The sequence below is a fragment of the Dromaius novaehollandiae genome, chromosome 3 (genome assembly GCF_036370855.1).
Source record: "Dromaius novaehollandiae isolate bDroNov1 chromosome 3, bDroNov1.hap1, whole genome shotgun sequence".
NCBI lineage: Eukaryota > Metazoa > Chordata > Aves > Casuariiformes > Dromaiidae > Dromaius > Dromaius novaehollandiae.
The window spans coordinates 7,323,814-7,336,084 of record NC_088100.1 but is presented as its reverse complement, the minus strand read 5'-3'; the positions used below and the strand labels follow the sequence as shown (position 1 = coordinate 7,336,084).

The 12,271-nt window shown below is 53.1% G+C and overlaps 1 protein-coding gene across 1 annotated transcript in view; it reads left to right on the top strand.

The window, feature by feature from the left end:
* Positions 1-11,119: 11,119 nt before the first annotated feature.
* The window catches only part of TNFRSF21 (TNF receptor superfamily member 21), a 41,529-nt gene continuing 40,377 nt past the window's right edge, over positions 11,120-12,271 (top strand). Inside the window, exon 1 of the mRNA XM_064508329.1 lies at positions 11,120-11,275. Within this exon, the coding sequence (XP_064364399.1) occupies positions 11,213-11,275 (63 nt within the window). The 5' untranslated portion in view covers positions 11,120-11,212. The remainder of the gene's footprint in view (positions 11,276-12,271) is intronic.

Genomic DNA, 12,271 nt, shown 5'->3' with positions numbered 1-12,271 from the left:
ACAGCTGGGAAGGGTAGCAGGGCAAAGGAGGCTGGGGAATGACAGTGGAGGAAGGACAGCAGAGGCAGAACGGTGCAGAGGGGGCTGTAGGGGCAGGATAGGCCCTTGGGTACCCAGGCTGCTTTGATTGAATTTTCCCAGGTTTCTGGGTGAAGGGTTCATGATGCATTTGTAAGGATCCTTACAAATTACGGGTTGCTTAATCATCCTCTTTTTGTTGACAGCAAGGTAACATTTATTATGGTGTTATCCCTAGACAGAGCAGCATCCTGACCCTTCTGGGCTATGTCCTGGCTAAGCATTGTCAAGGACAACCTGTTGCACAGATGCTACACAGCCTGGAAAGGAAGTTCATGGAGGTGCAAACAGAAGACAGAACTGGGCTGAGAACGGAAATGTGGTGGGTTCGGCCCTACCCTTCCTGCTTCTCTTGGGCAGGCTCATCCCTCAGGTGTGGCTTGTGGTGATCCTTAACCAGCCTGCGAAGGTGCAGAGTTCAGGTGGCCTAAGTCAAAGTCACGGCCTGGTGCCACCCCACAGCTCCTCACCACCACTGCAGGGGCTGGGGGCTGCCCAGGGCGGGTGGTGGCTGGGGCTCCTGGTGGCAGCAGGGCCTGTCTCATCGCTGAAGGTGAAACAGGGATGGCTCGAAGCACCTCCCCAGCACCTTCCCAGCCTGGCCCCGGGAGAAAACCTGGGTTCATCCTTCCTTACGCCTCCTCTCCAGCCGGGGTGTAACTGCAGTGGCAGACAGGATCAGAAACCATAACAGGAGAGGGTCTGAAAAACTGCCAAAGGGAGTCCAGAAAAACCGGCCAGGACCCTGACAGGCTGGTGAGACCAGAGGGAAGAGTCCTTTGCTCAAGCTGGCATGTGATCTCTGTGCTGTTTTACACATCGAGCCCTAAGAAGGGACGTTATTTTCTCAAGCAATGATCTGCGCTAAAGATTGTCTTTTTCCAGAGTAATTTAACAGTGGGGATAATATTAAATTGCCTGGAGGAGGATTTGCACGCTGTAAAAATGTGTGAATGCAGTAGAGTGCCAGACTCCAAGGGGTTTCCTATAGGCTTTTCTTGCCTCCTAAACTGTTGCTTAACGCAAGGCTTTGGCTCTCTTGTTCTGGAGGTCTCGCTCCCTGGGCCTTAGCCTCTACTAAAACGCTCTCTGCAGCATAAGGAGCTCCTTATACAATCCACCAAGTTACTCTAACTGATGTTAAATTGTTAAGTCCTAGATCAGTCTTTAAGCTATGTTTGCTTATGTGTTGTTTAAATAGTCTGAACTGATTTAAATCAGCCAAATTGGGGTGAGGCTTTTAAGTAGTTTGGACAAGTGCTGAAGTGCAGGACAGCAGGAAAGGTGAGAACGACAAAGCCACTTTCCCTCAAAGCCACTTTGTTCCTCTACCATTCACCACAAGGACCACGACATCCAGCCACCATCTGGATCCCAGGGAGCTGTGTATGATCAAATCAGGCTGCTCCAGGCGTGCTTTTCACGGCTGATCACTACAGAAAACCACTCCCTTACAGCACTTAGCTGGTGCGCCTGGGTACGCCCAGGGACTGAGCTTGCACAAATTCTGATGATTCAGATACCAGCATGTTCCCAGGCTCCTTCTCCTACATACATTATAAGAAACTCCAGTTACCAATTCCCTACTCACTTTCTCTGTATCGTTCATGATTTTATAGATCTCTGTCATATCCTGCCCATCCTCATTTCTCCCCAAAGCTAAGGAGCCTGCTGAGTCTCTCCCCATCTGGGGGCTATATCACACCCTGCCAGATCCACACTGATGCAGGGGATGCTCTTCGCCATCTCTGCCTGCTGCTGTGCTGTGATATTCAGTGGGGAGTCTCTGGAAGGCTCTAGGATCTCGTTCCTGCATGGTGGTAACCCATGTAGAGCACTGGGCACTGTGTATGAGCCAGCTCGTTCCCCCTGCCCCAGTCCTTCCCCCTCTTCATGGACACTGAATTTTACATGTGCTTGTATTGCCTGATCATGCATTATTTTAAGCTTCTTCAACACCTTTAGTGTTGACTGCCTTGAATAACTCCCTATCCTGCACAGACACATCAAATATGATAGATAGTGCAGGGTCAGCATAGTCCCTGTTATTGCTACTGTAAAACTGTCCCTGTACTCCTAGTGTCTGCTTACTGTTTTTCACCTACAGGAGAACAGTCACCCTTGTCCAGTGATAGACTCATTTCTTTAAAAGTCTTTTCCAAAGCATCACATCAAAAGCCTTTTGGAAATCCAAGGACTAGGTGTTGATTAGATTGTCATAAGAATATGTTGATGGAGAACAACACTTCTCTCAAGGGTGGGGTGAGAAAGCCAGGCTGAATGATGCTTCCCAGTGCTGCCAAGACCAGTTCCTAACTGTTGATGCTATTATCACATATTTGGGATAAAGCCTCAGGAGACAGGTGAGCCACACCATAGCTTTGAAGTCCCTCTGTCCAGGAGTGGGGTCCCCCTTTCACCGGGAGAGTGACAGGAGCCCTTAAGCTGTAACATAAGGTTATTCATGATCACTTGGTAATTAGGTCTGCCTTGCTGGGTACAGCTGAGTTGGCTGAGTAGGGTCACTAGTGAAGTGACATTCTCCTGGGGCTCCAAAAAAACCCCACAGCAGTACATCTGGCTTTGAGCTCTCACTAGAGCAAAAAAAACCCAGTAGTTACATATCGCTGTGCTGAGCTGAGATAAATGAACTGTGCTGGGTTAAAGGTGGTGAAAGTTATTTGCTGGTTTGTCTTTGTACCAAGAGGATTTAGGCTGGATTAGGTAGTGTCAGTCCGTGCCACTCCAAAACTCCTTCCGCAGGCGGCACGAAGTGTAAAGCTGGAAGTACCACGTGCTCTGAGTAATCCGACACAAACATGATCTTGTGTCCACAGCTGACCAGAGCTGGACTGATCAGAGAAGGTTTGCAGAGGTCTTGTCCGGTGTCTTTTTCTGATGTTGCACCTACAAGTGCACACAGCCCTCCCAGGAAAAACACACAGCACTGCCAGCTTTTGAGGAGCTCACAGTGAATTCTGCAGCACATATCAGAAGCTCAGCTTGCATTCACCACCTCACCTTCCCACTCAGGCTGGGCTCGAAGGATAAGCTCCCCACTCAGTTCCTCCTTGTCCCCCAGAGCAGTGCGTGCTCCCTTCTCTGCAAAAGAGATGCTTGTTTTCAGGAATTGCTGAGCCCACCTCATTTTCTCTCTAAGGAGGAGCAGTCTGTGAGACCAAGTGCTTGCAGAGCATGTGGTCAAACAGAAACAGCACTGTCCCTTGAGCCCTGGGCACACAGTGCGTCTGGCTTGGCCACTTACCAAAGCAAAATAATACATGGTTCTTTGGTTAGCATAAAGGAGGAGACAATCTTCCTGGCACCTCACTGCTGGGACCTCTTTGAGGCTTGCCAGATGCTCTGCTAATAGCAGACTCCAGTGGTTTTAGCATGAGATGGAGAGCTGGGAGACCTGAGTTTCGCTCTCAGCTCTGCTGTCAACTCCCTGATCAAGGCTATATCACTTAATTCTGTGCTTTGACTTCTCCAAGTTTAGGGATATAACAAAACTTTCAAATAAATACACAAAAATTTTCTTCATAAGTTTTCCTTTTCAACTTCATGACCACCAAGAAGCCCCAGCTGAGAACAAGGCTCCATTTTGTTAGGCACGGTTCAAGCCTAGGGGACAGCCCAGGCCCCAGAACACTTACACTCAAGGAGGACCAGGAAGGCGGATGAAGGCACTGCACGATTAGCCCAGAGTCATAGGGTTGCTGGTGAGGTTGAGATGAGCATCCAGGCTTCAAAATCTGGGCCTTGCTCCTGACCAGCTGAGACAAAGTAGGTATTACAGGACCTCCTGCAAAACAAGACTATATATTTCAAATGGGTAAAACACACACACACAGAAAGCATCGACTGTATATACCCTCATTATATTTCCTCTGAAAGGTATAGCCATGACTGCTGGGCTTGTTCCACCTGCACTGAATTCAGTGTGAAGGCGGCTGCGGCTTTCGGAAGGAGGTAAACTGTTCCACTTTAGAGCATTTGCACTATTGTACTGCTCTGGGGCAGAGAAGGGAAACATCTTTATAGCATGCCACTGACCTGGAAAGGATTTGATGTGCGAGTCCTGTGTGACTCTCTCCCCTTCCTTGCCAGGGGTGAAGAAGCAGCTCCAGCTGTGCTTCTTTCACCAGCTCATTTCCCTGTCCTACCTGCTCGCTATCTCACGGCCGTTACTCTGGATGCAGGGTTAAACTCATGTTTATGCATTTGAGTTGTGTGCTGCTGAGCTTCTTCCTTCTTAAAACCCATGGGGAAAATATGCTCTTTGGCTGTGCATCAGCCTTTTACAAGACAGATCAGCTCAGAAGTGAAAGCCACCAAATTCATGTTGATGAGTGCCACGTTACATTTCCTAACTACCATGCTTGGTTCCTCAGCTTCCTGCCCTGACATCCCATGGGGTAACCAGGCAGGAAACCCATCAGTGATATATATCTTAGTGAAGGAACTCTCTCCTGCAAAATACTTCCCACTTAGTGGAAACAACATAACATATGAAAGCAGCCTGAAATTTTGCTGCTGGCAAGAAGTTTAAGGCAGGAACTGGATTCTTTACAAGAAGACCCAGCCTGATCTTGGCTCTGTAATGGAAAACATGATTTTATTTTCCCACCAGCATAAGGTGAGAAAGGTAGTTTAATAACGAGACACCAGAAGCACGCTCTGTCCCAGTCTGAACAAACATCCATGGCAGAGCTACTCTGTTCTCTGATCTGGAAGACATTCTCGTGCTCTTTTTAGGTTGCCATTTCACATTGGAAGACCAGTGTTTTTTCATTTCACCTCAACAGGTCAAAAGACCTTCCTGTAGATGATCCTGCTTTTGACATGTTTCCAGCTAGAAGTCACTGTGTTATGTGTTTCCACTGGGAAGAGCTGCAGTTGGTAGGTGTTTCCTTTCTCCATTCCCAGCAGATTATAAAATTTCTTCCAGAGTCTTCAAGAGAATAGACAGTAACTCATGCCAGCCTGACATGGAAGTCAAGCTTCCTCAGAGTCTTTTTTTCTGTATGCTTATTATGCCGCTAGTATGCCCTGGAGGTGAGGACAACTGTCATTCCAAATCATTCCTCCCAGTCAACTATTCCTAGAAATATCTAAGATTGCAGAACACCAGATATGGCTGCTGGGCCCTTCTTACCTTATTCAACCATTTGGTCTTTAAAGACCAAATCCCAGTTTTCCAGAAAGAAAGAGAATGACAGAGACTGGAGACGGCATGACCGCTGAGCTGATTCTGCTGCTGGGAAGAGCCCAGGACAGCCCAGAGAGAACCACAAGGGTGAAAACTCCCACCCAAATTCTCCCTTTCCAGACCCAGGTTAATTCTATGGGCTTTGCTGGTTTATCTTCCTGCTTTTACATTTGTGCAAGTGGCAATTGTGGTTTTTATGTGAACTGGAACTGAAACAGGCCATATTTTCCCATGCAGTGGCTATTTTCATACAACAGTGACAGAAGATAGAAGAGCATTTTGTACAGGAGGTGTGAGGTTATCCATGATTATCCATGTACAGAGAATGAGAAAGTCCGAATGTAAACTATGATACCTACCCAATTAATTTGGCTTCTCTTCTTACAAATAAATCACCAGAAATTGCTTCCCAGAATGCCAAATACCAGACTAAGCAAGTGATGGTTCTGTAGAGTATTCTTTAACATTAACTGAGTAGTTTATTTTGGTCAAGTAATTCCTCACATTTCATGAACTTTAGAAAGAGCAAGATCTCCTCACTACAGGTGCCAGATCATCACAGACTTGTGCTTTAAATAGCATCAGATGTCTAAGCACGATCCCTGGGTTTTGCTAACAAGAGAGACTGCAGTTTCAGGGGGGACGTTTTTTGGTGGCAAATCAGGTCAAGAAGTTTCTGTCCCTCTGCTGCTCATTCTGACTCCCACCACCACCTCAGCAAAGACCCACAGCTGTCTGGTGAACGAGAGCAGTGAGGTTCACCAACTCTGATTACAAATACCCTCCTTTTTTTAACAGCGTTACCAGTTCACTGGCCTGGTTTATCTCACAGCCCTGTGACCCGTATTTGCATGACTCACAGGGTGGTACAAGGGGGGAAAAAGGAACCGACTGCAGAGAAGCGAGTAGGAACTTCTCAAGCCAGTGCTGCTACCAAAAACACTTCACATGAAACTAGGACCTAAGTCACCCACTTCTCTGTTTTCCTTACAAAGCTTCAGAAAAGTGGAGATGTAGCAAGTTGTTCGTTAATAAGCAATTTATGGGGCAGCCAGTAAGATCCAGTGTAGGCAATGTGACTCATGTTTGTCTTTATAAGGGGGGTGGGATAGGGCGGAGCAGCCCACACTTTTTTGGATAATCTGTGAACTGCCTTTAGGTTCTGTATAAATGATCATAATTAAAAGCGGATGTAACTAATTGGAATCCATTCCACAGCAGTAACATGATCCCTTTTATTGCCAGTCCCCTGAGTCACTCAGTTCTCCAGATGATTATTTTTCTGCTTTTCCCTAATACAACTTGAATACTGTCTTTCACACTGCTAATGGATCCAGTGTGGGTTGACACTCTCAGAGCATTTTAAGCCCACTGCTAGCTCACACAGAACTAGCTCAGTTAGCTCTGCAGCAGCAGGGCAGACTAACCCTGTATTTCACCAGAAAGCTGCCCAATTTTATACTTAAAATCACCTCCACCATCCACAAGGCTAGTGTTAACCCAGCTGTGTTATTGCCTATTATTTGCCCAGTACATTCTGAATTAAAAGCAGTGATGGGCATCGCATGATGGCAGCTTTCCTTCTGGGCAGCCTTACTGGCGTTTGGTTCGCAACGTGATCCGTATTTGGGACTTAGTGGCTCGAGCAAGATCTTTTATTTCCCCATGGCCAGACAACACGGGCACTCCAAAAACTGCCAAATTGATATGCGTATGTCAAAAAAGCAAAGCTGCCAATACCAGCCACCCTGCCTGGACAGCCACAAGGCTCAGAGGTGCCCCGTTGCAAGGCAGGGCTCCCCTTTCTTGACCTCCTGGGAAGAGCAAGTTGTTCTTGGGTTTGGAGGTCCCAGGGGAAGGCAAAGCCCAAAGCTGTTATACAGCAGCATGTCTAGATGCAAAGGAAGGTCCTCTCCCTGCACATGCGACACTGGGTCTCTGGTCACCTCATGGGAATGGCAGTCCTGTCACTGCCTCCCCGGGTGGGGAGAGGGGAGCCGTTCTCCAGGCTCATTCCCAGGCTCCTTTAGGTCGTGGCTCCTTTCCAGCTCGTTCCCAGGGTTAGGAATGGAGCAAGTCTGGGGAGAAAATGTCCACGATGAGTGGAAGAAGAGGCTGCCTTTGAGGGGGGTTTCTAGAAAACCTTGCCAGGCCTATTAGAGCTGCGAAACACGTTTCCCTCCACCAGATGCTGAACAGGGTCAGTGCAAGCAGGGCCACTGGATCATCACCCAGCTCTCAGTGCTGGGTGATGAGAGCCACTCAGCAGGGACAGTGGGAAGCTGGTGGGCTTTGCACCAGCCCTGGTGTTGCTCTGGGTTTCGATCAAGGCAATTTCTGTAGTATAAACTACGGTGCCTATTGCACTCAGTGGCTGTTGCCTAACAAGTATGTTCCTGGCAGAGCTGATGACATCTGAGGGCTGGATTCAAACTCCTTTGAAATCAGGAGGCTTCTTGTGGACTTTGAAAGAGTTTGGATGAGGTCCACAGCCCTGTGGAGCAAAAGCACCTCTTTTCTTCAGGAGCCTAGTTATTTCTGTCACTCATATGGGATCTGTGCTGTTAGCTTTGATGTGGCACTGAAACCCTCCCTTGTTTCATCTGCTTTCTGGATGCCTCCTAAAATAACATGATGTGTGATGGCAAATTGGGAAGCTGGCAGTCTGGTGGAAAGCAGGGCTCAAAAGCTCAAATGAATTGATGGCTTCAGTTAGCTTTCAGCAAGGCCATGGTTCAGTGATGAAGTGAATCCAGGTTGCTAGCACTGGATCAAATGCAACCTAGCTGCACAGAGCACAGCACTTCCAGTAGAAAGTCATCTTTGCTAGCTGACATTTCTTGAAAAAATTTTGAAGGGTTAGTTCTACACTAACAGATTTTACACCAGGTCAACAACTTGTCTTGCAGGAACAAGTGCTAGACAGGTTTTTGAACCCCTGGGTTGATAACTGTTAGTCAACAGGAGTTCTGCAGGCTCTGAAAATCAGGTGTTTGATGGGTAACCCAGCAATGTAGAGAGCCATATAATGTCTTGATTTGATGCACCTGAAGGGGCTCACATTCTGTCAGGCACTGAAGGCACTAAAAGGCTTTAATGGCCCTGACTAGCCTCACCTGGGGCTGTTCCCAAAACCCTGGCCCATAGGCTCCATTTCAGCTCAGGCCTGGCCCCTCAGTCCTGGCCTTGAGCTACATTGAAGGTGTGCTGGTCTCAGATCCTGTCTCCAGCCCTGTCTCCTGGAAGGACCTTGGACCTAGGCTGTAGCATCATCTCTGGTCCTGTCTCCTGGAAGGACCTCAGACCTGCATTGTAGCCTTGTTTCCAGTCCTGTCTCTGGCTCTGCTGCAGTCTGGGCTCCCTGGGTGGACCTGGCTCCGGTCCATCACTCACCATGCCTGGGGCTGCTGATGGCCCCTGTTACCAGCTGTGCCCCTGTTCAGACACTGCAGGACTGCGCCCGGGTGGGTGAGAGCACTGCCTGGGCTGTGGTCACCCTCGGCTCGCAGCTCATCCGCCCTCAGGGAACAGCCCTGCTCTTGCTGCTCCCTGACACATCCTTTCATCACAGGAAATATACTACATTGTGGAGAAGAAAAAAACAATAAAAACCCTCACGTGTTTAACAGTCATTGCTCCGTGAGGTCTGTACGCTCATTGCCTTAGGAACTGTGAGCTCCACCCAAACAGAACTACCACGAGGAAGAGAAACTACTACTACTCCTTTTTTATGGAGGAGAAATAGAGGTAAAGAGATGCTGAAGTAACACGTGGCAGAGCTAGAGCCAAACCGTTCCTAGAGTAGTGCTCCTGGGAGGATGGGTGAAGATTCCCTCTGGTTTGGGAAGACAGATTTTCACCTTGCCTGTTGCCTCCTGTACTTCTTCAGGGACAGACCCAGGCCAAGACCCGCTTTGGAGACTGCCGGCACCAGCTGTTCTGGCTGCCCGCAGCCCCCTCCGGAGTATCCCCTCCACAAAAAGCCCAACACGCCAGTCTTTCCAAAGCTGTGCCTTCTGCTTGGCAATGCAAGGTGTGAGCCCTGAAACGTCTCCTGTATCTCCTGCCGCCATGGGACTTCAACCTGCTGTGACATAAATTAGTGGAGTAATTCCTATTGACTTCAGCAGGGACAGAATCGATGCGGGAGCAGCGAGACCTGGGCTAGGGGGTTTGCTGTCACAGGCTCTCGCATGGCCAGTGTGTGGGTTCCCCCAGGCAATATTTGAATGAGCTGAATAACATAGATGATTGTGCCAGCCCTTAGACCTTGGAGGGAAGGTGACGCTGCCTCCATGCAGGCTGCTCCAGCTCCCCTGTGTGACCCACAGGCAATGCTAGTTTTTCTCAGGACCCGTTTTGACACTAGTAGAGCTGGTTTAGAAATGCCTTTCCCATACCTCCTTGTCACGGGGGGAATTTAGTCCCGGGCTGGAGAGAAAATCCCCAGGATGAATTGTATGGATTTTCCCTCTTTTGATGGAAATCCTGCTGGCCGTTGGCCCCTGGCCCGCGAGTGGTATTGCCCAACACACAGTGTAGTCTGGTCGTCCCGCTTGTGGGAACGCTGGGATCTCACGTGGGTATGGTGGGAGCCCAAACTTGCAAAGCTGGAACACAGCACAAGGCAGCGCTCGCCTGCCTCGGCATCTCGTGTGGCCCAGCTCTTCGAAAAGCTCGAGCGGTGTGTGGACACTCAGCCCAACTACGGATTTGGCACCATGGAGCTGGAACATTTTCTCCAGCCAACCACTCTTGCAACAACTTTGTGGTGGATAGTCCCCCCCCAGAGCCGCCAGCCCCCACCAGGCCCTCTCCTCCACCCATGCGGCAGCGGCCTGGGGGCTTTGTACATCTCTGTGACAGCCGGTGCGGAGGAGCTGGACGTGGTCGAGACTGAGCGGCTCCTTCTCCGTGGCCGAGTCTCCTCTCGCTATCTCCCAGCCTCAGCCCTGCTCCTGGGGTGACTTTCTCCCTGCTTATTCTCCTTCCAACCTGGTCCTTGGGTTTGCAGCGGGTTATACGGCTGAGGCTTTACCCATGGTGCCAACTCCAGCTCTGCCTGCCCCGGTCGCTAAGCAAAGCCCTCCGCAACGGCGCTTTCCCTGAAGCACTTCCAGTTACTCCTGCAGGCAGTTTGGGGCGGAACGAGCCACAGCTCGGTGCCGGGCAGGAGCTCCTGGCCACCCGGACAGGTCCCCTGCACCCCGCTTTGACCAGTCCGGCCGCGCGTGTCGCCATCGGTGGGGCTGGGACCAGGGAGCGTGATTTTAAGGAGAAAAACGAGGGAAGCTGGGGGGGAAGTGTGCGGGTTTTTTTGCGGGTGCTGATTTCCCGGGAAGAGCGGGGTCCCTAAGTGCCACCCAGGGCGGAATTGCGTGCAGTACCGGGGAGCGGCGGCAGATTGCGTCACCCCCGGGATGGGCGAGGCAGCTGCGCGGCGGGGGGGGGCCGGGGCACGGCGGGGGCCCGCGCAGGTTGCGCGGCGCCGCTGCATTGCGGGCGGCCCCGCAGAGCCGCCGGTGCGCGGGGCGCCGCGCGGTGGGGGCGCCCTTCGGCGGCGGTTCCGCGGGCTGTGACGCCACAAAGGGCGCCCCGCCCCGCCCCGGTGCGGCCCCGCCCCGCCCCGCGCCGCCCCACGTGCGCGCCGCCCCGCGCTGCCGCCGCCACTGCGCCGCCGGCGGCGAGGCGGGCAGGTGGGAGCGCGGCAGGGCGGGCGCGCCGCCCCCCCGGCCCCTGCGCCCGGCCATGGGCGCCGCCGCGCCGCGCCCGCCGGCAGCGCCCCGCCGCAGCCCGCCGTGACGCGCCGCGCGCCCGCGCCCCGGCCCCGGCCCCGGCCCCGGCCCCGGCCCGCTATGCGGCGGCGCGGCTAGACGGCAGCGCCTCGCCCGCGCCCCGGTGCGGCGGGCGCCTCCCGCCACCATGGGGGCCCCGGTGGGCGCCGCCGCCGCCCGCCGCGCCGCGCTGCTCGCCGGCCTCCTCGCGGTGAGTGCGGCCCGGGGGATGGCGCGGGTTCCGCGGCCGCGCGAGCCCCCGCCCCGCCGGGATGGGGATGGGGATGGGGATGGGGACGGGGACGGGGACGGGGCGGCCGCGCCGGGGGCGGGGAGCGCGCAGGGGCTGCTGCCGGCCGCGGTGCGGGAGGGGGGCGCTGGGGGGGGGCGAGCGCCGCGGGAGATGGGGCCGGGAGGGCGATTGCACTGGGGGAGGGATTGGGGGGGCGCAGTGACCTGGGGGGGAGGGAGAGATGGGGAGGGCGATTGCACTGGGGGAGGGATGGGGGGTGCAGTACCGTGGCGGGGGGGGAGAGATGGGGGGCGCAGTGCACTTCGGGGGGACGCATTGCACTGGGGGAGGGAGGGATTGGGGGGGTGCAGTGCCCGAGGGGGGAGGGATGGGGGGGTGCAATGCACTGGGGAGGTGCGGTGCCCTGGGGGAGGGAGGGATGGGGGGGTGCCGTGCCCTGGGGGCATGCAATGCACGGGGGAGGGAGGGATGGGGGAGCACAGTGCCCTGGGGGAGGGAAGGGGGTGCAATGCAATGGCGAGGTGCATTGCACTAGGTGGGGAGGGATGGGGGGTGCGTTTGGGGTGCCCCTGCGTGCCCGGCCACTGGCCCCGTAAGACCTTTCCCGAAGGGCTTCGGCGGTGGCCACTGTGCCCTGCTTGGAGCCAGATTCGAGTCTTGCCCAGACTCCCAAAACCTGGGGGATGGAGAGAGTGGGGGCTCCTGGCTTGTGCTTTTTTTTTGCAATCCTTTGGCTGCTCTTTTTGCAGCCCTTGGGCGAGGAGGCAAGGCTGGCTGCAGCGAGTCACGCTGTTGATGTGGACTTGCTCTGCAGCGAGTCCTCCTCCGTGTTTACCTTCCCGGGCAGGGCTCTCCTGCCTTGGGGCTAAATCCCCGTCTTTTGGGGGAGCGACAGTAATTTGGTGCATCGCTATGTAATGTAGCTACCAGCACCTGGCCAAGTCTTAACTGAAT